Here is a 27,291-nt window from a genome sequence, read left to right as displayed (position 1 = left end):
TCTTGTACATTCAGAGCTAACCTAGTCAATAATTTGTTTCTCTTTTTAAACCACTTTTGCACAAACTATTTGAAATGTTCGTGGTCATGGCTATAGTTATAGTTAGGTCAACACAGGCTGAGTACGCAATGCATTGGCTTTATAGAAACCAAACAGCATTACTAGCTAATATAACAAACTTAAGCTATTAAATGTGAAACAGCATTAACTTATTAACTCACGGTGTTGCTTAAAATAAAGCTGGAAGGCAGGATTTCAGTTACATGAATGAGAAGTGAGCATAAGTACAAACATTTTTATTTAATTTTTTTACATCACTAGATGCGTTAAAGCCAAAACTGTAGCCAAAATACATCTTCAAACTGTTTAAATTTATATGGACTCCAACCAAAACTACATTTGTTTGTAAAGGTTTACCAAATCAAATTTGTATGTAAAGATTAAACAATTAGCCTCAGCTCTACACAACTTTAACTTATCAAACCACAGTAAACGCTATTGGCCTTAATTAATTAATTACTGGTGTTAATATTTGAATCTGAAGGAAATTTTTAAATTTTAAATGCTAAGTATTTTTATTTAAAATAGCTAAAAGTCTGACTTGTGTTAGCCCCACTGAGTTGAGATTTATTGCCTGTTGAGGCCATTAAAAGCAAAATGAACTCAGTGTCCTGTTTATAAAACCAGTTTCAGATGACTGTGTGCCTTTTGCATTATCATGCTGGAGGTAACCATCACATACTGTGGCTGTAAAACAATACACATGGTCAGCAACAATTCACAATTATTGGTATCAATAAATCCACCTGCCTCATTGTTCACGGTAAAATAGTCAGGTAAAATAGTGGTTAAGTTACCATAGCCCTGATGTCAACTTTACCCACAGCACCAACATGTCCCCAATACACAACCAATTCTGTAAGACTGTACATAATATTAAATTGACACACTGAAACCAGCCTGTTTGAGCTTGGCATACATTAAAATAGGTGAAAATGTGATTTATGTATGTAAGAATTTGTTAATTGCTGCTGCCACATGTCTGAATGTTGGATAATTACATAAATACCCAACAGACTTCCTAAAGAAATTTGTTGTGCTGAACAAATGTGACAACCTTTTGTTCACTTGGATGTACTCTTTTTCCAGATTTTTTAAAAACTGATTCCCTCCCATAACATTTCTGCCTAAAATCTTTTTTATTGACTTATTACAAAAGATGCTAGCATGTCAAATTCGTGATGCATCTCTTTACATCAAAGTTTTATTGAAATAATGGAGAAACATGTAAGCAGGGCAAATTACATTAGAAAGCAACATTTAAAGACAATGGAAAGCCAACCATGCACTTTATTCAACAGTCTCACCTTCTGCTCACTTTTTTCTTGCTAAATTGGCTTTAAAGCAAATTCATGTCACAAACATAAAGAAATTAAAAGATTATTATATTTCCACAATGTTTGATATTAAATTCAATCTTACCATGCCCTTATATAACCCTGCACAGGTTCAACGTGCCTCGCTACTGTTCATCCACAGCACCATCTAATCTTCCTCACTTAACCATCTTTCTGTGTGCTACTATTTATAGTTCATGGCTCATTTAATAAAGCTGTATAGTGCACTCAGCAACTTTAGATGCAAAATCTACAAACAAAAGAAAAAGAAATATTTTAATTCTAAGGTTGGGTAGGTGACACACACCCCTGAGATGGGTGATTCTGCATATTGTGAAAGCCCTTCTCAGGACTGAAGACAGTATTTACAGTGCTGTCAATGCGCCTAGAGTCTCATATCGCTGCACAGGCGCAGAGGTGGAGCCTCTCTGCCATTTTAACCACCTTATTCTTTCTAGTCATGATTAAAACTCCTCCTCGTCTTCATCCTCTAGGTCACCAAAGTCAATGGCTGGCCTATTGTCACGTGCCTCTTCATCCGATTCAGCATAGGAGCCTGAGTGAATAGGCATAAGAATGGAGGAAAAGAAAAGAGATTCATAGTTAACACAGCGTTGAGAGTCATCTTTAGAATAAAACTGACAGCAAATAAGAGTGCCCAGGAGAGCACTACAACTTGGTAATCAGTACAATTGTTGATATATTGGATTTATTAAGCATGTTAATGGGTGCACATAAATGGAAATTAGAAAAGTAATGCCATACTCTACATGTCTCATATTCTTGCATTTTAATGATTTCTGCAACAAAATGCACTCGTCAGTACGATCTTAGTGCCAGTCTCAAACCCAAATAAGATAAGGAGGGTTGCATCAGGAAGGGAATCTGGCATTAAAATTGGGCCAAATCAGGTATGCGGGGACAAGAATGATCCACTTTGGCAACCCCTAAATACAAAGCAGCTAAATAATTAAGTTATTCTAGACAGAGTTGATTTCTGTACCATCAATTTTTGGCTGATACTTGAGGATTAGGCATTAAAATCTGAAAGGGGAAAACACTAATCATTGCATTCCTACTGATGATGACCAACTAGAGCTGGTGACTTCAAGTGCCCATTAAAAAAAGCACATGGAGCTGTGGTCACATGCCACAAATCTGTAAAAACAGTTATCTTCTGGAAAAAAAGGTTATTTAACCTGTACGGAACTGAAAGCTGCTGAAACATGGCCCTGTTCAGAGTCAAGCATGTTTTACATTCCAGTGATTGCATCAGAAGGGAGAACTTTAGTCTAGGTTTATGCTGTCCACTTTTGAGCAGAAGCCCATTTCTTGCATGTCAGGCCTTCAAATCCATCATGATTTTAGTCCTGCTTTACTATGGACCATGTCACTCATGTTTCAACAGCTTCTAATTCAAGACAGACCTATTTTCTGATTGTTTCACAATCACATCTGACTTTGTGCCTCTCAGGATCTTCCTGATTTTGGCCCACTGTTCAAAAAACCTTTTAATGGGTGCAAACATTTACCACATTTTTTTGGACGATGAAGCAGAAGAAGAGTTGCAGAAACGGTTAAAGATCAAGACTGTCATTACTTACAATAAAAGTCTGCTACAGTGCATGTTTACTTTTAACTTCTGTTAAATTACATTTTACCAGGCTTAACTACTTACCCACAAATCTAAGTTTTAAAGACTGTGCATTTTCAGCTGTCTAAGTTACACCATTAAACAAATTGACATATCTGCAAAGATTTCAGCAGCATGATTTTGTATTAAGATTCTATAACAGTTTGAGGCAAGTAGTTATTTTGCTGCATAATCTGTGTGTTCTGGTACCCCAAAAATGGGAGTGTAGGCAAAAACAAGCCCTTAAAATAAGTGCTGGTGTTAAGTCCTAAATCAAACTTACTTCACCTTTTAATTGTTCTGAATCATTCTCAACTAGGTTAACGTGGAATGCCTGTTCTATTTAATACAAGTAAAATAAGACCATTACTGGTACAACTTTGATACCACTTCACAATAGCAGAGGTGTCATAAAATATAACATATAATTTAGGAACTTTATTGTGTAAATATTATTTAATTAAATCAAACACAAGCATGTAACATTTAATACGTTGTGTCCATTAGCCTTTTTGGTAAGTAAATGGGGTCACATTAGGTTCCTGTAGGTGAATAAATGGGAGGACAAGGCTAAATACTAGGCCTGGTAAATTAATCCCAAACTCCTTAGTCTTAAGTAAGTGTAAGAGCAGCGTTCATACTTTTGGTTTAGAATTTAAGACACACTTACAATAATTGCACCACCTAACTATAGAATTTTTACAGCCTAAAAACCATAGTGTAAAGCCAGCTTTAAACAACACCAAAAAGAGGTAGAACCGAAATAGAAAATTGTTTCCAACGTACTTTCAAGATTGTCCATGTGCTCATGAAGAGTTCTCGCCAAGTTGAAAAACTGAGCGAGAGAGGGGAGAATTTTTTTTCCAAATCAAACACACACAGTATTGCATTTCAAAGCTTAATTGTAAGGTATATGAAGATAAGCTATGTGAAATACAGATTAAGGCCGAGATGGATTCTAGCCATAAAATTATTCGTTGCAGCTCTTACCCCGGCTTCATTTACAGCTCCAAGCACGTCAGAGAATCTCTGCTCACACAGATGCAGCAGAACCACCAGGTAAAGGCCACAACTGATGAACTCATACTCCGACTAATCAAACAAATAAACAGCATAAGAAAATGTCAATACACAACACTGATGCAGTGAATACATAACACCGATATGGTGGAATAATCATTTCACAAGCTTATCAAGAACTACAGAAATCTAGACGTAAAACACCATTAGCAATATGTAAAATGTGTGATGAGGGCATGCTTAGAATGTGTCTTCCGCTGCTGTGGATCCTTGATCGCATCCAATGAAGTGTATATTGCTGCTCACATGCCCTCCAAAGCGTGTGCAGTCCTAAAGGACCCCTTCATTACACCTGTGCTTCTGCCTCTATCCACTAACCAGGGTTCTTGCACAGTGATTGAAGACCCCACTTGGTAGCCAATGTGTCTGCTGCAGGCACTGCCAATTGTGCCCGCTAGATGGCACACAGCCGACCGGTAGCAGAGCCGAGACTCGAATGGGGCTTGCGGAACATCCCGCTGCGCCACCTAGGCGACTAAAACGTGCATATTTTATGGACATAAAACAACTACAAAAGGGTAACATATATTATTAAGGAAAAAAAGTAGCACGAAAATAGCCTCAGACAATTGTTTTTTACCCATACATGATCCTAATCTTTTATAATTGATAACAGCCTATGATACACACATTGTAATATTGTAGCTTTATGACAACCAGACAAGGGTCTTCTTCAGTTTAACTAAGATAATTTGCATCATTTTAACTACTATACAGTACACCAGTAGTGTGCTGGAGTATTTAATTGTTCCTTATTACATTAAAAAGAAACAAAAAGCACTCTGCATTTGGTTCATATGGCCTTAAATAATGGACTTCAAGTAGCCAGCATGGCAATGTTACATTAATAATGAAATGAATTGATGGTGTATGGCAAAAAACAGCTGCTAAAATGTCTGTTGCCCACCACCCCCCACATAACAGACGATTTGAAAAAGTATAACTGATATTTTAAGCATTCACTCACTTTTTGTTTGGGGCGCTTTGGCATTCAAAACACAAACTGTCTGTGTCACCATGCCTGTATAATCTGTCCTGATTATGCCTGAAAGTTTAAAATGATCATTATGCTTCTGTGTCAAAACCCATTTAAAATGGAAACAGAAAAAAGAGCTGGTAGTTTGTTTTTCGTTGACTTGTACAAGGAGAGACAATCTACAGAACTGAGCTTAAAAAACAAAAAAAGTCTTAATAAATGGGACTTTAAAGAACATTTGTTCAATGACAAGTTGCAGGCCAAAGTACACCGACACTCACAGCCCCATATAGAAAAGGGTCTGTTACACTATGTGTTGTGACAGATTCCACTCATCACCAGTATTAAAATAATCTGCAATTTGAGCCACAGAAGCCCTATTGTTAGCCACCGCACACCATGCCCCTCATGTTGTCTGGCATCAATGAGTCTTGGCTGACTGACAACCTTTCAGTGGTTTGTGATTTAGCCCTCCTCAATGTTATACTTTAACCCAGTTATTTGGCCATAACTATTTGGCCCTGTTCAAAGTCACTCAGGTCTGTAGGCCAGTACATATCTGCTGCATTTAACATGTGTACTAGGACCAATACCCTGTGTGCACGAAGATTGATCGGATGAGAGTTATGTATGCAACACCACTTCTCTTTTCAATTCCAGTTGTCAGTGAAACTCTTATGCTCTTACCCGCTCATGAGATCTATAGAGTTCATTAATGTCAAAGTTCTCAATGTTCAGGTGCAACTTGTCCTTGCACAGTTCACACGTTGTGATGGCCTCCAGATTTGAACCTGCAGGATCGAAAGGGAAATGTATTTAACAGATAATGACAATCAGCTTTCATTACCATATAGCTGACCATTACATTAACTGATTAGACACGGACAAGTTTGTACCAATATTAAAAGGAAAGCCCTCAAAATGCATGTATTAAATTTGTTTGAGGGGTAATGTTTTAAATAGGGATGCATCAATACCATTTTTTCCCAACCGAGTACGAGTACGAGTTCATGTATTTTTGTACTTGCCGATACTGATACCAATACCTATTTAGAATACCGTTTTTTTTAAACAAAAACACACGTGAGAAGTGACGAGAAGTTTAATGATACCACGTCCAAAAATGCACGTCAACAAGTAGCGAGTGATCAAAGTGTTTGTGCGCTGACGTGATGAAATCAAGGAGGAAAATAAATGAATCTAAGTGGATTTGGCAACACGAATAGCATGGATTGTTCTGTAGTGAGTTGGAGGTTAATAAATATTTTTGCAATGTTGGTGTTTTGTTGTTATGTTTTGTAGAGAACGATCAGGTCAGAAATACTGTAAAACGTGTGTGTGCTGGTGTATTCTGATATAAACTATATTATCCCCCTGTCCCACCTGTTTACACTCCTCTCCTGCGTTTCCCCTCACACCGTATCCTGCGTTCTCATTGGCTGTTCGACATGTCACTCATTCCCAGTCGCACATCTGAGATCAGATATCTGACGTGCTAGAAAACTCGATCCGGTCGCCGAGCGCCGAGCGAAAATCAGGGCAAAAATCGTGTAGTGTGAACTAGGCGTAACGCAGCAACGTGCACTAGGCATACGGTATCGGATGTTTAGTATCGGAGCCTCGTTTGCGAGTACGAGTACAAGTTAATGAGCGCGGTATCGGGCAAATACCCGATACCAGTATCGGTACTCATGCATCTCTAGTTTTAAACATTTACTTCAAAAGAAAGTTGACTAATAAACAGTATAATAATAAGTTCATTGCTGATTATTATAAATTTAACTGGTGTGGAATGCTGAGTTACAAATTTTAGCATCAGCTTTTTCTATACACTTCTGATGTGTGATATCCTTAGCTTCACTCTTATTTGAGCTGCCAACTGTTACATACATTTAACCAACAACACTTACTAAACAATGACGTCAGTTACGGATTAAGTGATGAACATCTTAAAAAAATTAATAAAAAAAAAACTACATATACATTTCCTTTCCTGTTTTCTCCTTTCAGCTGCTCTCATATTTTGGGTTCACTAGAGCATATCAGTCTGGTCCTTACACTTAATTTGGCACAGTTTCTACAGCAGATGCCTTTCCTGGCACAACCCTCCTTTTTTATCAGGGCTTGGGACAGAACTGAGAGCACACTGCCAAGTAACCTCACGATGGCTAAGCTGTTCAAGCACGCCCTCCACCTTAGACACAGCCAATCATGTCCGCGTAGAAACCTGACCAATAGCACCACTGAGATCTGAACCCTAGATCTTAACAGTAGTGGGCTAGCATGTTTTACCACTGCACCACAAGAGTGCTGTTTACTTATCCTTAAGCTTATTACAAATGCCATGCTGTTATGCCTTGTGCAGTCATTACCAGAAGTGATTTTGGAGCGAAGCCACTTTTTGATGCAGTCTTGGTGTACGTATTGCAGGCTGCCTGTACACCTGCATGGCTCAATGAGTGGGTTTGAGCTTGAGGTCTCTCCCATCTGACAGATCCTGCACAGATCACCTTCATCTTCATCAGAGTCCTCCAGCAGCAAGCTACAGGGCAGAATAAGCAGTTAGTTTTCAATAGGCACTATAACCAGCATTTTCTTCATATATGTATGTAGTTTACAATCTAAAGTAACCAGACAGATCTAATTAGTTAGCTAGCATGAGAATTCGGAAACATAACTGTAATAGTGAGCTGAATTTGAAGCAGTAGGACGTACACTCCCCTCCAAAAGTATTGGAACAGTGAGGTCAATACCTTTATTTTTGCTGTAGACTGAAAACATTTGGGTTTGACATTAAAAGAAGAATATGAGACAAAAGATCAACATTTCAGCTTTTATTTCCAGGTATTTACATCTGGATCTGATACACACTTCAGAAAATAGCACCTTTTGTCTGAACCCACCCATTTTTCTTGTAAGCAAAAGTATTGGAACATGTGACTGTCAGGTGTGTTTTGTTGCCCAGGTGTGTCCTGTTACATTGATTATTCAAACAATAAATAGCGCTGAACGTCTACACTCAGTTTCAGATTTGGGTTTTGCCTGTGCAGACTGTGCAGTTATAGTTAGAGGAGTAACCAACATGAAAACAAGAGAGCTGTCTATGGGTGAAAAACAAGCAATTGTGAAGCTGAGAGAAGATGGAAAATCAATCAGAGCCATTGCACAAATATTGGCCATAGCCAGTACAACCGTTTGGAATGTCCTGAAGAAGAAAGTCATCACTGGTGTACTAAGTAACAGATGTCGAACAGGTAGACCAAGAAAAACAGCAGCAGTTGATGACAAACATTGTGCGTGCTGTAAAGAAAGACCCTAAAACAACTGTTAGTGACATCAGCAAGGTATCACAATCATAGTGAAGGTATCACAATCTACTGTTCACAGAAGACTTCATGAACAAAAGTACAGAGGCTTCACCAGAAGATGCAAACCACTAATAAGCAAGAGGAATAGGAAGGCCAGGCTGGAATTGGCCAAGAAGTACAGAGACAAGCCTAAGAAATTCTGGGACAAAGTTTTATGGACTGATGAGACAAAGATGAACCTTTACCAATATGATGGAAAGGCTAAAGTTTGGAGAAAGAAAGGATCTGCTCATGATCCCAAACATACAAGCTCATCTGTAAAACACAGTGGAGGCAATGTCATGGCTTGGGCTTGCATGGCTTCTTCTGGGACGGGCTCATTAATTTTCATTGATGAGGTCACGTATGATGGCAGCAGTACAATGAACTCAGAAGTCTACAGAAACATTTTGTCTGTCAATTTAAAGAAAGATGCAACCAAATTAATTGGGAGATCCTTCATCATGCAGCAAGATAATGACCCAAAACACACTGCCAAAACTACAAAGGAGTTCATCAGGGGCAAGAAGTGGAAGGTTTTGGACTGGTCTAGTCAATCTCCAGACCTAAACCCTATAGAGCATGCATTTTACCTGCTAAAAAGGAGACTGAAGGGAGTAACCCCCCAAAACAAACACCAACTGAAAGAGGCTGCAGTAAAAGCCTGGAAAAACATCACAAAAGAGGAATGCAAAAGTTTAGTGATGTCAGTGGGTCACAGGCTTGATGCAGTTATTGCAAGCAAAGGATTTGCAACTAAATATTAAGTCTTATTCACTTTAACCTATTTTAAGTTTATCTGTTGTAATACTTTTGCTCACAAGAAAAATGGGTGGGTTCAGACAAAATGTCAAACCCAAATGTTTTCAGTCTACAGCAAAAATAAAGGAATTAGCCTCACTGTTCCAATACTTTTGGAGGGGAGTGTATATTAGACATATTAGACATGATATTAAGACAATGTTAAAGTAAATACTGGCTTTGGCAGAAATTTGGAATCTTAAAAGTATATAAAACTTGAAATAGAGAAATTAGAATTCTTTGATTGTTTTGGGTGGGACCTGAGTCTGTGAGGTTGTATAACTACAAAAAATTAAAAGCACATATCCACTGCATATTTTTTCCAAGTTCCAATCTAGATATTAGTGGTCCAAGCATCTGTCAAAACTGATACGAATTTGATGCTGATATCCACTTAGTAGTTTTGCCAAATCTCAGCCCCTCTTTACTGGTGTTGCATTACATCACTAAAATGTGTTTGCTTTTATAACACAATGTTTTCACATGTGTGATAATAATTAACAAGAAACATATCCTGATAAATTAAAAACACATTAATAGTGTATTTGAAGACGTGTGCACTGGGCTAAGGTACTGCAGAGTAAATAATTTACTTAGACAATGCATCAATTATTAAAGTGATTTATTTGCATAAGCCCATACTAATTATGGTATTTACAGTGCCTAGCAAAAGTATTCGGCCCCCTTGAACTTTTCAACCTTTTGCCACATTTCAGGCTTCAAACATAACGATATGAAATTGTAATTTTTTGTGAAGAATCAACAACAAGTGGGACACAATCGTGAAGTGGAACGAAATTTATTGGATATTTTAAACTTTTTTTAGAAATAAAAAACTGAAAAGTGGGGCGTGCAATATTATTCGGCCCCCTTGCGTTAATACTTTGTAGCGCCACCTTTTGCTGCGATTACAGCTGCAAGTCGCTTGGGGTATGTCTCTATCAGTTTTGCACATCGAGAGACAGAAATTTTTGCCCATTCTTCCTTGCAAAACAGCTCGAGCTCAGTGAGGTTGGATGGAGAGCGTTTGTGAACAGCAGTTTTCAGCTCTTTCCACAGATTCTCGATGGGATTCAGGTCTGGACTTTGACTTGGCCATTCTAACACCTGGATACGTTTATTTCTGAACCATTCCATTGTAGATTTTGCTTTATGTTTTGGATCATTGTCTTGTTGGAAGATTAATCTCCGTCCCAGTCTCAGGTCTTTTGCAGACTGCAACAGGTTTTCTTCCAGAATGGTCCTGTATTTGGCTCCATCCATCTTCCCATCAATTTTAACCATCTTCCCTGTCCCTGCTGAAGAAAAGCAGGCCCAAACCATGATGCTGCCACCACCATGTTTGACAGTGGGGATGGTGTGTTCAGGGTGATGAGCTGTGTTGCTTTTACGCCAAACATAACGTTTTGCATTGTGGCCAAAAAGTTCGATTTTGGTTTCATCTGACCAGAGCACCTTCTTCCACATGCTTGGTGTGTCTCCCAGGTGACTTTTTATAGATATCTTTGAGAAATGGCTTTCTTCTTGCCACTCTTCCATAAAGGCCAGATTTGTGCAGTGTACGACTGATTGTGTCCTATGGACAGTCTCCCACCTCAGCTGTAGATCTCTGCAGTTCATTCAGAGTGATCATGGGCCTCTTGGCTGCATCTCTGATCAGTCTTCTCCTTGTTTGAGCTGAAAGTTTAGAGGGACGGCCAGGTCTTGGTAGATTTGCAGTGGTCTGATACTCCTTCCATTTCAATATGATCGCTTGCACAGTGCTCCTTGAGATGCTTAAAGCTTGGGAAATCTTTTTGTATCCAAATCCGGCTTTAAACTTCTCCACAACAGTATCTCGGACCTGCCTGGTGTGTTCCTTGGTCTTCATGATGCTCTCTGCGCTTTAAACAGAACTCTGAGACTATCACAGAGCAGGTGCATTTATACGGAGACTTGATTACACACAGGTGGATTCTATTTATCGCCATCAGTCATTTAGGTCAACATTGGATCATTCAGAGATCCTCACTGAACTTCTGGAGTGAGTTTGCTGCACTGAAAGTAAAGGGGCTGAATAATATTGCACGCCCCACTTTTCAGTTTTTTCTTTCTAAAAAAAGTTTAAAATATCCAATAAATTTCGTTCCACTTCACGATTGTGTTGCACTTGTTGTTGATTCTTCACAAAAAATTACAATTTCATATCTTTATGTTTGAAGCCTGAAATGTGGCAAAAGGTTGAAAAGTTCAAGGGGGCCGAATACTTTTGCTAGGCACTGTATTTTATAGATAGTGTTGCTAATGTCTAGCTTTAAGCAAGAAAATCAATTTCTACAAATTCTTTTCAGCTCCATATCGTGAATCTGTGTAAACTGAAAATTTTGGATCATGTGTAAAGAACCACCTCACCTCTCCTGAATCTTTTTAAGTCTTTCCGGATCTCTGGAGGGGGCTGGCCTCTCATTCTCCTTAACCTCAGCCTGACTTTGCCCATCCACGGCAGCATTCAATCCAATAATCACATTCTGGGGCATACGGAAGAGAGGGCTAGTCATCACCCTGGCAATGCCAGGATTTTGCCCTGGAAGACGGGCAGCTTCCTGCAAGAGGGAAGAGAGTCCCGAGGCTCTGGGGGGTGAAGCAGCTGTTGCACCCTCAGACAGTTCATCCTCCTCCTCTTCCTCCTCGTCTTCCCCTTCACCACGACTTGTGTCCTGACTGGTTGTTTTTCTCTCTTCAGGGCTGCTGAGGGGGATTAGTGTGGGGTGAGCCTCCATTCGAGCGCTCTCGTCCCGACCCTCTCTTCTGCGTCGTGAAAACAGTGGGTTGCAACGGTTCCAGTTGAGCCAGGAGCTCCTTAGCTCAGTGTCTGTGCTTTCCCTGCCCGGAGTGCTCTGGGCATCTGATGGAGAAGCCTCCTGAAGAGCAGAGTCAAAAGATCTTGAAGCTGAACTGGAAACAGAGGCAGAGCTTGATTCTTGGCTGGGCCGTCTAGAAAAGAGGCGGGACAACAGACGCCGAGTTGTGCTCCTACCGTCTGAGTCTCCACTCTCAGAAGTGGGGCTAGGCACAGTGGCAGGGCTAGATGGAGGGGGGCTGGAGCTACGTGATGCCAGGGGTGTGTAAGGGGAAGAGCTCCAGGAGGAGAGAGAGGATGGGTCAGAGAGGGATGAGGAGTTTCGGGCAGAGTTCAGTGAAAGACGAGGACTGGGATGGTAGTCAGAAGACAGCCTGTGTGAGGATGGTACATAATCGGAGGAAAGACGACGGCTGGATGAGTTATTCTCTCTGCGGGATGAGGAATACAGGCTTTCCTTAGGTCTGGCTCCCTGGGCATAAGTGGAGGTCACACGTTCAGGGCGATCTAAAACACAATGCAAATTGAGAATTAAAAAAAAAAAGAAAACCTTTGTGTGTAGATTTAGATTGAGCTACACATTAATAATAAGCAGAACCATGTGCCACTGTGGGAGCAAACAGAATTTACTGTTACGAGAAGGTAGGTCTGTGATGCCACAAAGCCACCGAGTGTGGGCACAATCTCCTCAATTAGGTTTGACAAGTTTAATCAATATCTGTTATGGAATATATAGACATTGTTTCAAACAGTAAACCTACAATAATATTTATTCAATTTTTTACCAATATAGCTGTATCCAATTTCTCCCACTGCTGCAGCAATGATCAAGGAGGGACACACACCATCACAAGCCCCCTCTGAAACAGAAGCCACCAACCACTTCTTTTCACTTGCCAGAGGCAGGTCTCTCAGAGCCCTTTCACTTCAAAGCTTAGATTTTAAAGTTACACCCACACAGTGAGGACGACAGTGATGTGGGTCTATAGCTGGCCTCTCCCAGACCAGAGTCTGTCCTCTTGTCTACGTCTCGGCGAGCCCACAGATCATCCGATGAAGATGATGAGGATGAAGAAGACCTGGACAGTGGGCTAAGGCTCGATTTCCACAGAGAATCTAAACACAAGGTCAATTTATTATTCACCTGCATATCAGAAAAATACAAAGTAGACAAACATTGTTAATATACCCAGCTGCAAATAGGGGGGCCCACATAAGTGTACAGTGAAATATTATTGGTTAATTAAAACAAAAGCAATTTGACAAAAATACAAACATTTCTTACATTTCCAAAAAGTTAGACATTTTGTAATTTGTAATTCTGTTTTTTTTCTTCAATCTTCATTTTACCTGAATCACTGAAAAAATAGAATTTTTTTTTCAAAGCTTTTACTGACCAGCCAAATTATAATTAGTAAAAATAAACAAAATTAAAATTTGATGCTTGCATCAACTTCAAACATTGGAACAGACATGTTTTCCACTAAGTTACATCACCTTTGCTATTAATTGCACTTTGCAATTGCAAATTTTTGTTTGCAAGTGAAATGTTTGCCCATTCTTGCTTAATACAACAGCTGCTAAAGAGTCAGTGCAATTTCTACCTTTACACATATACAAAACACCTAAGCTGTGGGCACTGATGCACCTTATACCATGATGGATGATGAGGGGGGATGAACCATGAAATGTGACCAGAGCACACGTTTCCACTGTCTTTTAGTCAATCTAAGATCAGAAGGAACCCAGATAACTAGCATTTCTGCACAAAATTTATGTATAATTTTTTTAGGTAACATTTTCAGGTTGTATTGGCACACTTCATTAGGTGGCAACAGTTTTCTAAAGCACTAGTATTTGTAATGGGCTTGAGATGGGCTTGAGATATTTTAGATCATTAGAAAAAACTAATTTCACCCACACAACACAGCAGCTATACAATATAGCTTGAAGACTAGCTAATGACTATAGCTATTGATTCCGATCACACACATTGGATGTAAAATAGTCATTTAAGTTAAAAAAAAATTAGTGCAAGACCTAAAAATACAATGAATTTGAATGCATGTCTACATACTAAAAATTGCTTCAGACTGTCTGTAGTAATATAATTTATATAATAATCATATAATTATAGTCATGATTCATATGAATGGCATAGTGACCTTGTACAGCCATCATAAAACTAGCCTAGATCCAAGGTTTAGTTGATAAGTACCTGACATGCCTCCTCCCAGGCTTGAGTATGTGCTGCTGGGAGTAGATGTGGTTGAGTGTCTGCTGTAGGATTGTCGATTTGTGTACGACAGTTTGGCTCTTTTGGATTCATCATCTTGAGTTGTGCCAAGAAGGTTGGAGTATGATACAAACCCTCTCTCTGACTCAACCTGTAAAGATAAATGAGCCAATAAGCCAGAGGATGTAAAGCATGCACATTTGCATAAAGCCAACAAAACAAGGTCCATTACGTACAGGTTTGCTTCTTCCTCCATAGGAGGACTCTGCCCATGGCCGATCAGACGAAGTAAATGTAGACGAGGAGGAGGAAGAAGAGAGTGGCATGGACAGCTTCCATCTAGAGTGGTAGCTTTCGGAGGAGCTGTAATCCCTGGAGGATCCTGGAATACGAGAGCTCTGGAACACAGAGTTACAAAAACATGCTATGTATCAACAAAGAAGAACATAAGTCAAAACAAACAGCACCGGCATAGATGATTTACATATGAGTAAAGGTTCCACTGACATGGTGGCATACACTTGAGGACAAAATTATTAGCCCCCCTATGAAATTTAAAGTTATTTACAAATTTCCCAAAGTCATTTTATAACAGAGCAGGGATTTTTTAATATAGCATTTCTAAACATACTAGTTTTCTTTAGAAAGCATAAATTATTTTTATTTGCTTACTATAACAGAACTATTTCAAAAGAAACAAAAATCACCGGGGTCAATATTATTAGCCCCCTTAAGAACTGACTTTTTTATTGAGCCATAGCACAAACCACTGCTGTGCAATGGTGTGCTTTAACTTTGTAATGATAAAAGCTCGTTAAATCAAGTCACAGCTGAGGGTTATCTCCCAATTTACACACAGTATAAAAGCTTCAGTAAGCATTTGAGCTGTCACTTGAGAAAGCATCATGCCAAAAACAAAAGAAATCAGTTTAGACTTGAGAAAAACAATCATCGATGCTTACAAAGCAGCAGAAGGATATACAAAGTTATCACAGCGTTTCCAAGTGTCAAGAACTGGAGTGAGAAGTATTATTAAAAAATTCAAAGAGAGCCACACAATTCAGAACAAGCCTGGCAGAGGTAGGAAGCGCAAGATATCAAAGACCCTGGAAAGAAAACTAGTGAGAGATGTGTCTAAAGACCCCAGAACAACTGCCAAGACACTAGTGAACGACTTAGCCAGGTCAGGAATAATTGTCTCAAAAAAGACAATCACTAGAGCCCTGCACAGGAATGAATTGCGAGGTTGCAGACCAAGAAAAACTCCACTCCTGCAGAAAAGACACCTTCAAGCCAGACTGAAGTATGCTAAGGACAACCTGGAGAAAGATTATGCATACTGGAAGCATGTCCTTTGGTCAGATGAGACAAAAGTAGAGCTCTTTGGCCATAGAGACATTGCTTATGTTTGGAGGAAAAAGGGGGAGGCTTATCACCCAAAGAACACCGTCCCCACAGTGAAACACGGTGGTGGGAGTATTATGCTGTGGGGATGTTTCAGTGCATCTGGACCTGGGAATCTTGTCAAGGTGGAAGGAATCATGAGGAAAGAAGGATATGTGAATATTTTGAAAGAAAACCTTAAGCAGTCAGCAGCAAAACTTGGTCTGGGTCGTCGCTTTCTCTTCCAACATGACAACGACCCAAAACATACATCGCTCCTGGTGAAGAACTACCTCCAGAAGACCAAAGTGAACGTTATTGACTGGCCTGCACAAAGCCCTGACTTGAATCCCATTGAAAATCTGTGGGGTGAACTGAAGAAGAAGATTCATGCCAGAAGGCCATCAAATCTGGAGGAGCTAGGGAGATTTGCCAAAGAAGAATGGGCTGGGATTCCTCAGGAGATGTGTCAGAGACTTGTTGAAAACTACAGTAAACGACTGCAGGCTGTTATCCAGCAAAAAGGATACACAACTGACTATTAGCATCAGGGAGGCTAATAATTTTGGCCGTGGTAGTTTTTGATTTTGTGAAATAATTTAATTTCTGTGGGCAAAGTAAAATGATTTAATCATTCAAAATAAAACTGGGATGTTTGAAAAGGCTGTGTTAAAAGTTATTTGCTCTATTTAACAGTACTTGGGAAATACATTTAAAACAATGAATTTTTCATAGGGGGGCTAATAATTTTGTCCTCAAGTGTATATGACTTGACTGACCCATCTACCTATCTTTTTTGGAGCTAGTCACAGGCATAAAATTCTACATTTGTTTATATTTACAAAATATAATGAAGTCCATTAGTGAAAGTTTTTTTTATACATGTTAATTCTTTATATACATGTTAATTCTTTATAAAGTTTCAAGATAATTAACATTAAAACAGTTAATTAAAATACACTTTTCTAGGAATGGGGTTTGTAAATTAGTCACTTTAGAATTGATCTCTTTGCCTCTAGTGTAACAGATTTCCAGGTTGCATTCCTTGCTAAAAAAGGTTTTCCAGAGTACTTGCATTCTGTGGCTAGATTTATTACAAAAGCAATTTCTCATGCAATGCCACCTAAGGGCTTCATAGTCACATGCATTTAACAGTGGTTTTCATCCTTAAAACATGGCAGAACAATCAGTTTCTAAGACACTTCGAGTTTTGTCTTTTCGTTCAGCTTTTCTCTGTCTGAAAATATGTTGACATACAGGGGTTGGACAAAATAACTGAAACACCTGTCATTTTAGTGTGGGAGGTTTCATGGCTAAATTGGACCAGTCTGGTGGCCAATCTTCATTAATTGCACATTGCACCAGTAAGAGCAGAGTGTGAAGGTTCAATTAGCAGGGTAAGAGCACAGTTTTGCTCAAAATATTGCAATGCACACAACATTATGGGTGACATACCAGAGTTCAAAAGAGGACAAATTGTTGGTGCACGTCTTGCTGGCGCATCTGTGACCAAGACAGCAAGTCTTTGTGATGTATCAAGAGCCATGGTATCCAGGGTAATGTCAGCATACCACCAAGAAGGACAAACCACATCCAACAGGATTAACTGTGGACGCAAGAGGAAGCTGTCTGAAAGGGATGTTCGGGTGCTAACCCGGATTGTATCCAAAAAACATAAAACCACGGCTGCCCAAATCACGGCAGAATTAAATGTGCACCTCAACTCTCCTGTTTCCACCAGAACTGTCCGTCGGGAGCTCCACAGGGTCAATATACACGGCCGGGCTGCTATAGCCAAACCTTTGGTCACTCGTGCCAATGCCAAACGTCGGTTTCAATGGTGCAAGGAGCGCAAATCTTGGGCTGTGGACAATGTGAAACATGTATTGTTCTCTGATGAGTCCACCTTTACTGTTTTCCCCACATCCGGGAGAGTTACGGTGTGGAGAAGCCCCAAAGAAGCGTACCACCCAGACTGTTGCATGCCCAGAGTGAAGCATGGGGGTGGATCAGTGATGGTTTGGGCTGCCATATCATGGCATTCCCTTGGCCCAATACTTGTGCTAGATGGGCGCGTCACTGCCAAGGACTACCGAACCATTCTGGAGGACCATGTGCATCCAATGGTTCAAACATTGTATCCTGAAGGCGGTGCCGTGTATCTGGATGACAATGCACCAATACACACAGCAAGACTGGTGAAAGATTGGTTTGATGAACATGAAAGTGAAGTTGAACATCTCCCATGGCCTGCACAGTCACCAGATCTAAATATTATTGAGCCACTTTGGGGTGTTTTGGAGAAGCGAGTCAGGAAACGTTTTCCTCCACCAGCATCACGTAGTGACCTGGCCACTATCCTGCAAGAAGAATGGCTTAAAATCCCTCTGACCACTGTGCAGGACTTGTATATGTCATTTCCAAGACGAATTGACGCTGTATTGGCCGCAAAAGGAGGCCCTACACCATACTAATAAATTATTGTGCTCTAAAACCAGGTGTTTCAGTTATTTTGTCCAACCCCTGTATGTCTAAGAGGTGCTTTAGTACTATGCAAGCAACAAATTAATTACAGTATCTGAATGAACAACAGTCTGACCGCCGCAAAATGCTCCTTGATCACTTTAGTAGACCCTACCAAGCAAACAAGAAGCAACCTGCATGTGTGTATTAGTATGTTACAAAACAGACAGAAAAGTGACAGGAAAACAAACACCTACTAAAAGAGGAACATAAAAAATTAAGGCTCAAAAATACTTAGTGTTACAACACTTGCTAACAGAGCAATTTAAATGAACAGTACACACCGTTACCCCTGGTAAAAAACAAAACAAAAAAAACCTGTAAGGTCTGGGAAGGCGTTTTACCCTTTTTACCCTTTATTATTAAGATTCATAACATATTCAGTGTAATAACTGCTGAAAAAGAAACTGAGGCATAAATGACCACACAATACAAACGAGTAATACATTTTACAAAGAATACCAAACAAGTCAGTGGCCTAGGTAACACCCTGTGAACCGCTCATGCAAAGAACAGCAAGTTCAAGGAGTTCACACTAACACCAAAAATAGCCGACAGGTGTTTACTTGGACTGTGTGGAAAGAAAAGCACAACGCTCCAAATGAACTGGGAGCAAATAACCTTCTGTGTCATACCTGGTAATTAACCGGTTACACTATTACAGTAGAGTCAGTAGAAATGACAGACATGTACACACCCTGTTTCCAAAGAAGTTGGGACACTAAAAACTGTAATTTGTTAAATTGGTGGAACTTTTATTTAACTAAAAGTATAAAGAGATGTCTTTCACTGACTGTTTTGTAAATATATATATATATATATATATATAAAAAAAAAAAAACCATTACTACTCACCTGCAACACAAAGTCGGAAGAGGGGCAAAATAAGATTGGGCTCATACAACTAACACTGTTGTGGAAGGTTCCATAATTAGCAGTTTAACTGGAAATATAACCATTGCAAGCAAGGGTGGGTCATGGTTCACCACTTTACCTTTGTGAGAGAATTTTCAGTCATTTCAAAGTTTGGCACGTTTACCAGCACAAGATTGCAAATAATTTAGGTAATTCACCATATACAGGCTATAATATCATAAAATGATTTAGGAAGCAAAAGAAAATCTTTGTGGGCAAGAGCCAAAGGTGGACTCTGCTGCTGAATGTCAGTGACCATCAAGCCCTCAGGTGGCATTGTTTGAAAAACAGTCATGCTACCATGATATAACTGTGAAAGCTCTGGAGTACTTTAGAAACTCATCGTCATGTAACAGTCCACCGCTGAATTAAGAATTGCAACCTGTGAATCAAAACACTCTGGAAACATGTTCTGAGGCCATAATTCAGCTTGTTTATAGGAAAAACCAAAGTTGGACTCTACAGGCCAAAGATGAAAAAAGACCATCAGAAGGCAAAAAACCAAAAATGTGGCATGGGTGATCTGAATATATGTGAAGGTACCATTTATGCAGAGGTATTTTGGAGAGGCATATGCTGCAGTCAAGACAATGTATTTTTCTAGGAACTACATGTCTGTTTCGGCAGGAAAGGTTACTGAGTCACATCACACAGTGGTTGCACTTGTTTTTGCATCTAATTTCATAGACTGACAGTTTGTGTGGTAGCCGTTAGTAGTTTAAAAAAAAAAAGGGTTAAACTAAGTTGAGGTTATTATTTTGTATTTATTATTGATTTTGTGTACATAGATTTATTACGTAAGTTGGGGGGCGTGTTTTACACATTACACACCTGCACGTAGAGCACGTGATAAAAGGGGCAGAAAGGTGTTTATGGGGTGCTAAATGTGGGTCACGCTGTGGGAACATAACAGTTTAGACCACTTCGCAACGTACTGGAACCTATAAAGATGATCATTTATTTTGTGGATGTCTCTTATGGAATAATAAATTACTATGCACGAAATATAACGCGTCGACTGAAGTGTGTACAAAACAAAGCAGCAGCTACCACTTTTAAAGTCTAAACTGATCGCTTTGGATGGATTACGGCACGCTGGACAATAGATACAGAAAATCGTGAGTAAACGGGTAAACACGAAGAACGAGCCGCCGCGCTCGCGTGGTTTGATGTAGAGTGCATAGTAACCACGGTTTAAAGTGGACTTGTTTAAAACTGAAATGAAAGAGGTTTCCAAATAAGTGGTTGAGGAGGAAAGGAAACTTTTAAAGTTAATCACTAAGCGAAGGGGGAAGCTTGGTGTTTTAACGAGAAAACGAAATGAAATAAACGCTCTTTTTGAAGCTGGTGAAGATAAAGAAACAATAGATAAACATGTTGCACTGTTTAGTACTTATCTCACCCCGAGTTCACTGCTTTACACAAATCTGTGCAAGCTCTGTTAGATAATGAGGAAAAGGAGGCCGATTAGTGTGACTGGTATGAACCAAAAATAATACGTTTTATTGAATTTGTGGATGTCGCTTATGGAATAATAAATTACTATGCACGGAATATAACGGATCGACTGAAGTGTGTACAAAACAAAGCAGCAGCTACCACATTTTGTCAAAAACAACTTTTTTTCTAGAATTTGTTAAATGACCCTAGCTAATTTAGTAGACTGATTTGCCATTTTAGAGGTTGGTATGAGCAAACCTTAAATGATAAAACAACCCAAGAAGCTGATACTGGTTTTAGTACCTGGTAGTCTGAGTCTAACTTTCCTGTGGCTCCTCTGCTGAAGCGATCACTACCCAACACAGTCCCTCTGCCATAAAGTCGACCGGCACTGAGAGCTGAGGCTGAAGAGGAGAAGGATGAAGTTGAAGAGATGGAGGAAGAACTAGAGACTGTGAACGGCAGTCGACGAGGCTTTGAATCCATTGCTAAGGGCACTGTAGGAGAACAAAAACGCAGAAGGAATTGTGAAGTAAAAGTCGTAGCAGCTAGTAAAGAAGAGTTTTAAAAATCAAAGCAACCATACAGGAGTAACGATTCAATAAATAAAGCTTGCAAGTTATGTACCAAAAAAAAAACCCACCATGATAATGCCACAATTTTATCACCAACTTTGCAACCTGGCTGGTCAGACATTTGTGATAATCTTGCAAATTATGCAAAAATGGAAAAGTTATGCATTGTAGTCAGTCAAAATCCTTATAAAAACTATGATAACCAAATATTTCTAGTGAATACACCTGTATTTAAAGTGGCATAGTCACATAACTATTTTGTGTAATGAACTCTTTGCATAATAAATAAATGTTTAACAAAAACATGACAGTTTGTGGTAGTTTTGTAGACTATAGTTCAGGTGCTACAAGTTTTGCCAAGTCAAGTCCGACCCCTTGACGATCATATGGACAGTGTTTCTCTAAAGTATTCTGTTCTCTGTTTGGGAATCGAAGCTTCTTGTTGGCTCTTATATAGTGCCTATAATTGCATCCATCTATCTTGTTGGTTCCTCTTTTACTGTCAACTCTTGCAAGCATAACTGTCTTAACTGTCTGAATTAGTTCCTCTTAACGTGCCTGAAATACAGACTGCTTCAGATTGGTTACTGATTACTTTTACACAGCTGTGTTTAACCTTCAGAAGAGCCTTCAACAAGATAGCAGAAGCAGGGACTGAATGCAGTTCATATAGTTTCTTAGTTTAAAAAGAAACTGGATTATTAATATCCTCAAAAGATACATGCTATTGTGTCTACACACTAAAGCCTGCATTAACACATCTATTTAAAGATCACTATTTGTTCCTAGATTTACTGCACTAGCTTAAGCAACCCATTAACTGGCCACACAGCGATTACGTATACAGTGCCTTGCAAAAGTATTCGGCCCCCTTGAACTTTTCAACCTTTTGCCACATTTCAGGCTTCAAACATAACGATATGAAATTGTAATTTTTTTGTGAAGAATCAACAACAAGTGGGACACAATCGTGAAGTGGAACGAAATTTATTGGATATTTTAAACTTTTTTTAGAAATAAAAAACTGAAAAGTGGGGCGTGCAATATTATTCAGCCCCCTTGCGTTAATACTTTGTAGCGCCACCTTTTGCTGCGATTACAGCTGCAAGTCGCTTGGGGTATGTCTCTATCAGTTTTGCACATCGAGAGACAGAAATTTTTGCCCATTCTTCCTTGCAAAACAGCTCGAGCTCAGTGAGGTTGGATGGAGAGCGTTTGTGAACAGCAGTTTTCAGCTCTTTCCACAGATTCTCGATGGGATTCAGGTCTGGACTTTGACTTGGCCATTCTAACACCTGGATACGTTTATTTGTGAACCATTCCATTGTAGATTTTGCTTTATGTTTTGGTTCATTGTCTTGTTGGAAGATAAATCTCCGTCCCAGTCTCAGGTCTTTTGCAGACTGCAACAGGTTTTCTTCCAGAATGGTCCTGTATTTGGCTCCATCCATCTTCCCATCAATTTTAACCATCTTCCCTGTCCCTGCTGAAGAAAAGCAGGCCCAAACCATGATGCTGCCACCACCATGTTTGACAGTGATGAGCTGTGTTGCTTTTACGCCAAACATAACGTTTTGCATTGTGGCCAAAAAGTTCGATTTTGGTTTCATCTGACCAGAGCACCTTCTTCCACATGTTTGGTGTGTCTCCCAGGTGGCTTGTGGCAAACTTTAAACGAGACTTTTTATGGATATCTTTGAGAAATGGCTTTCTTCTTGCCACTCTTCCATAAAGGCCAGATTTGTGCAGTGTACGACTGATTGTATCCTATGGACAGAGTCTCCCACCTCAGCTGTAGATCTCTGCAGTTCATTCAGAGTGATCATGGGCCTCTTGGCTGCATCTCTGATCAGTCTTCTCCTTGTTTGAGCTGAAAGTTTAGAGGGACGGCCAGGTCTTGGTAGATTTGCAGTGGTCTGATACTCCTTCCATTTCAATATGATCGCTTGCACAGTGCTCCTTGAGATGTTTAAAGCTTGGGAAATCTTTTTGTATCCAAATCCGGCTTTAAACTTCTCCACAACAGTATCTCGGACCTGCCTGGTGTGTTCCTTGGTCTTCATGATGCTCTCTGCGCTTTAAACAGAACTCTGAGACTATCACAGAGCAGGTGCATTTATACGGAGACTTGATTACACACAGGTGGATTCTATTTATCACCATCAGTCATTTAGGTCAACATTGGATCATTCAGAGATCCTCACTGAACTTCTGGAGTGAGTTTGCTGCACTGAAAGTAAAGGGGCTGAATAATATTGCACGCCCCACTTTTTGGTTTTTTATTTCTAAAAAAAGTTTAAAATATCCAATACATTTCGTTCCACTTCACGATTGTGTCACACTTGTTGATTCTTCACAAAAAATTACAATTTCATATCGTTATGTTTGAAGCCTGAAATGTGGCAAAAGGTTGAAAAGTTCAAGGGGGACGAATACTTTTGCAAGGCACTGTATGTGCCTTACGGTATGGTACATTTTGCAAACCTGTGATCGCATATTTTGGAATTGTTTCCAATGCCAAGTTATTCATACTAGAACAAAAAGTACTTGCACGTAATTTGGGTCCTTCTTGATCAAGGGTCAAGCATACAAAAGTGGGCTGCATGGGTGGAGTGCAAATGTAAACATCACAGGATCAAGTGAGACGATACAAGCAACATATTTAAAACCCAACTGCAGCAGAATTTATGAACTTGAGCCGTTTAAAAAAAATTAAATAAAAAAATAAACAGAAAGAAAGAAAATTGAGACCACAACAACTGCAGCACAACAAACAAAAAATGATCTAGTTACAATTGCTATTGCTTAGCATGCCATATTTCTCTCTGCGTCTGGAAGAGAACGCCACTACAGTCACTTGAGCAACTAGACAGGGACAATTAGGAACAGAATGGATAGTTCTGGATTTGGATGTATAACATCCACACCACAAGGCACCAGCATTTTTAAATTACCTGAACATTTTGTTCAGTGGATAGTTAACCACACATTTAACCTTGACTTCTTACATAGTGCAAACTTTTCTGAAAACTCATACGTTGGTTATATTTCCTCTCCTGTGAACAGACTCAGCAAAACAAACCCACCATCAGCTGCTCTATAAATATATCTAGAGTCCAGTATCAAAATAGCTTTGCTGGAGTGGTTCAAGTTATGGGCTGCCAGTCCCTCACTAGTTTCAACTCTCAGTCGACAAACAAGCCTGCTGCTATTTAACCTTAAACTGCAGAGCAATAACACAGCCCCAATATTGCACTGAAACAAACTACAAAGTTAATAAACTTTACATAAACTCTATTAACTACCAAACCAACTAGATCAAAGTGAACTGATTAGCTCTTGTATTCTTCTGGAAGATTCTCTTGTGTTTTATATTACTTAGGGCTTTCTAGAAGAGGTCAGTCCATGATTACACCTCTCTTTAAAATTGATTTTACTTTTGCAATCTTGAAATGTGGCACCCAAATGTCCATCTTTTCATCAAGACGTAAAAGTATCAATAGCACCAGTATTTCTGCAATATAACCCAATAATTATTTCTGCAAAAGGACTGTCCATGTTTACAAATACATATGTATTGACAACAATGTCCATGATGTACATATTTCACAATAAACAATAACTTTATCATGCAGTTATAATCACTTATTAAAAAGAACACATTACTTATCTAATTATTTAAAGTATTTGTATCTAATTAATGAAACTGTTAGGGTGCAATTGAAATTTATACTCCAGGTGCATAGGGCACCCTTACCTCTTGTTTACCACAATTCAGAAACAAAAGTATAAAAATATACTACTTTTCTTAAATAATAAGCCATTATAGCCATTATAGTCAAGTTATTAATCTATCTATCTATCTATCTATATATCTATATATCTATATATATATATATATATATATATATATATATATATACAGACTTAAATACATTCAGTAAGTATTTTAAAAGTTAATGAATCACCTTGTTCAATATTGGATTTATCCTTTATCCAGTGACACAAACAAATTGTATAATTATCTCAAGTCATCAAAATGTGGTATCATCCAATCATAATATTGCTTGATCTAGTTGAAGCTCTTTTATTGGGCTTTGTAACAGACTGGTACTTCTATTTTTCCATAAACCAGTTAGTAGCTAGTAGTGACAGTGTTCATGCACATATGATGGTAAAACTTAGCATTTTTGTTAATATACTTAAAATAAAGTTGCAGAGTTTGACACAGCATGTCTGCACTGATACACACCCTTATGTTTTGATAAAGTTGTTTTTGTAAGAAAATAGTTCATCCTGTTCTTCTAGTACAGCTAAAGCTGAAACACCTTGGGCTAACAAGTGCCAATCAGTTGGGATTATCAGGATCTGCACAGCAACCTTGTTTAAAAGTCAAAGGCAAAGTCTTGATCTTCTGGTAGATGTGTGTCATTAACGTGGACATCAAGCAGACAAATAAGTAACCTTTATAAAATGTCCATTAAGTGTATATTCCTCTGGCCTGTAGGTAACATGTTTAGGTCCGGGGTTGCACACCAAATGCATTGTTGGAACAAAATCCAACTGCTTAAGGGACTATAAATACAGTTGGTAGCGTGCGAACTCAAAGAGTGTACGAACATCAAAATATACCAAAATTACAATCTAACTAACGTTACACAATTTAAAAATAACACACTGGACTGATTAAAACCCAGACGTCGAACAAACCCTACATTACTCTTTATATATTTCTATAAACTGCACACGGTTGTGTTATGCTAGTGCATTTGCTAGCGAAAACTTTAGGCCCAGTGAGGGCCGCATATCAAAACACACGATAAATAGCATGTTTAAAAAGCATTAACAACACCATTGCTGAAGTACTACTGTAAGTGACATACAATTTAATGCGGCAGTATTATATTTAGCACCGAGACCTTGACCGTATGAGTTTTAACAGTAGCTTTAAACGTTAGCTACAAACTGCCACTTTTTGCAGCCAGCAAAACACTATTTAATAAAGCTTGCTAGCAACTTCGTTTAACATTTTCCTTTTTTAAATATTCCACCACACATTATACATTAGTATTTTATAATTGGAATTTGTAACGTGGCTAGTGTCATTACTACAGAAAGTAAAGTGGCTCACCTGATATTATGTTCTGTGCTGCTATTACCACTAACGGCGCTCCGTGTGTTGATATAGAGCATGTCATGTGATCTGTAAACTACTGATGTCTCGTCCTGAATGAGTCGGTTCCTTGAATCGACTCTTTGGAAAACAAGAACATTCTCATGTAAAGCATACAAATCATACACATATTACAATCTAATTTCAGAAAGGCTAATATAAAATGAAATATATACATCATAAAACATTTTTTTTTTCTTTTTTTTCATTTTTAATTAAATGTTACTACAAATACAACTTGAAATAATAAAACACGTGTAACCACCTGTCCTGTCATGAATATGCCCAAAGCATAAAGCATGATGTTAAAACATAATAAAAAAATATACAACATAAAAGTCATAAAATTCAATATTTATTACAAAAGAAAAATAATGTCATGGAGTAAATAACATAATTAATGTTGTTAAAAGGCACTCTGTTGATACATATAGACATGATCTATGACTATAGTGGCTTGAGGCCCGCAATGGATTGTTGTCCTGTCTGGGGTGTGTTACTGCATTGTGCCCAGTAATTCTGGAGAAATCAGACTCACCAAAACCCTAACCAGGATAGGACAGTGGTAAAACCTAAAACTGATAAAAACATAAAACAATTTGATAAAAAATTCAATGAAATTTTGTTGAAAGATGAAAACAGTGATTTCATGACAAGCCATAAATTTATAACAAATGTTCAGATGTCTAATGTCAATCTAAACATTAAAAATCAATCATAAGTCATACCATATACAGTATATATATATATATATATCCAGGTCCTTTCTTTGTGGAGTTTGCATGTTCTCCCATATCTGCGTGGGTTTCCTCCGGAGAGGGCCGCATATCAAAACACACAATAAATAACATGTTTAAAAAGCATTAACAACACCATTGCTGAAGTACTACTGTGACATACAAGTTAGTACTGCAGTATTATATTTAGCACTGAGACCTTGACCGTATGAGTTTTAACAGTAGCTGTATATACT

The 27,291-nt window shown here is 38.8% G+C and overlaps 1 protein-coding gene across 4 annotated transcripts; it reads right to left on the bottom strand.

Annotated features, from left to right (window-relative positions):
* Positions 1–1,230: 1,230 nt before the first annotated feature.
* On the bottom strand, positions 1,231–26,328 carry marchf7 (membrane-associated ring finger (C3HC4) 7). Of its 4 annotated transcripts, XR_010013165.1 has the most exons (12): positions 26,277–26,328; positions 20,874–21,067; positions 14,546–14,707; positions 14,292–14,460; positions 13,031–13,189; positions 11,626–12,580; positions 7,459–7,628; positions 5,774–5,877; positions 4,021–4,122; positions 3,817–3,865; positions 1,767–1,953; positions 1,231–1,647 (listed from the first exon to the last, which is right to left on the bottom strand). XR_010013165.1 is itself a non-coding variant. In XM_062997704.1 (11 exons), the coding sequence occupies exons 2-11, from the start codon at positions 21,054–21,056 to the stop codon at positions 1,862–1,864; spliced, it is 2,145 nt and encodes a 714-aa protein (XP_062853774.1). In that variant the 5' UTR covers positions 21,057–21,067; positions 26,277–26,328; the 3' UTR covers positions 1,231–1,861. The 4 variants fall into 4 exon arrangements, 2 of the variants coding, with proteins under 2 accessions (XP_062853774.1, XP_062853775.1); XM_062997704.1 differs by having other exon boundaries at positions 1,231–1,953; XM_062997705.1 differs by lacking the exon at positions 3,817–3,865 and having other exon boundaries at positions 1,231–1,953.
* Between the last annotated feature and the right edge of the window lie 963 nt (positions 26,329–27,291).

Source organism: Trichomycterus rosablanca, chromosome 6 (genome assembly GCF_030014385.1).
Source record: "Trichomycterus rosablanca isolate fTriRos1 chromosome 6, fTriRos1.hap1, whole genome shotgun sequence".
NCBI lineage: Eukaryota > Metazoa > Chordata > Actinopteri > Siluriformes > Trichomycteridae > Trichomycterus > Trichomycterus rosablanca.
This window is presented reverse-complemented; position numbering and strand designations above follow the sequence as displayed.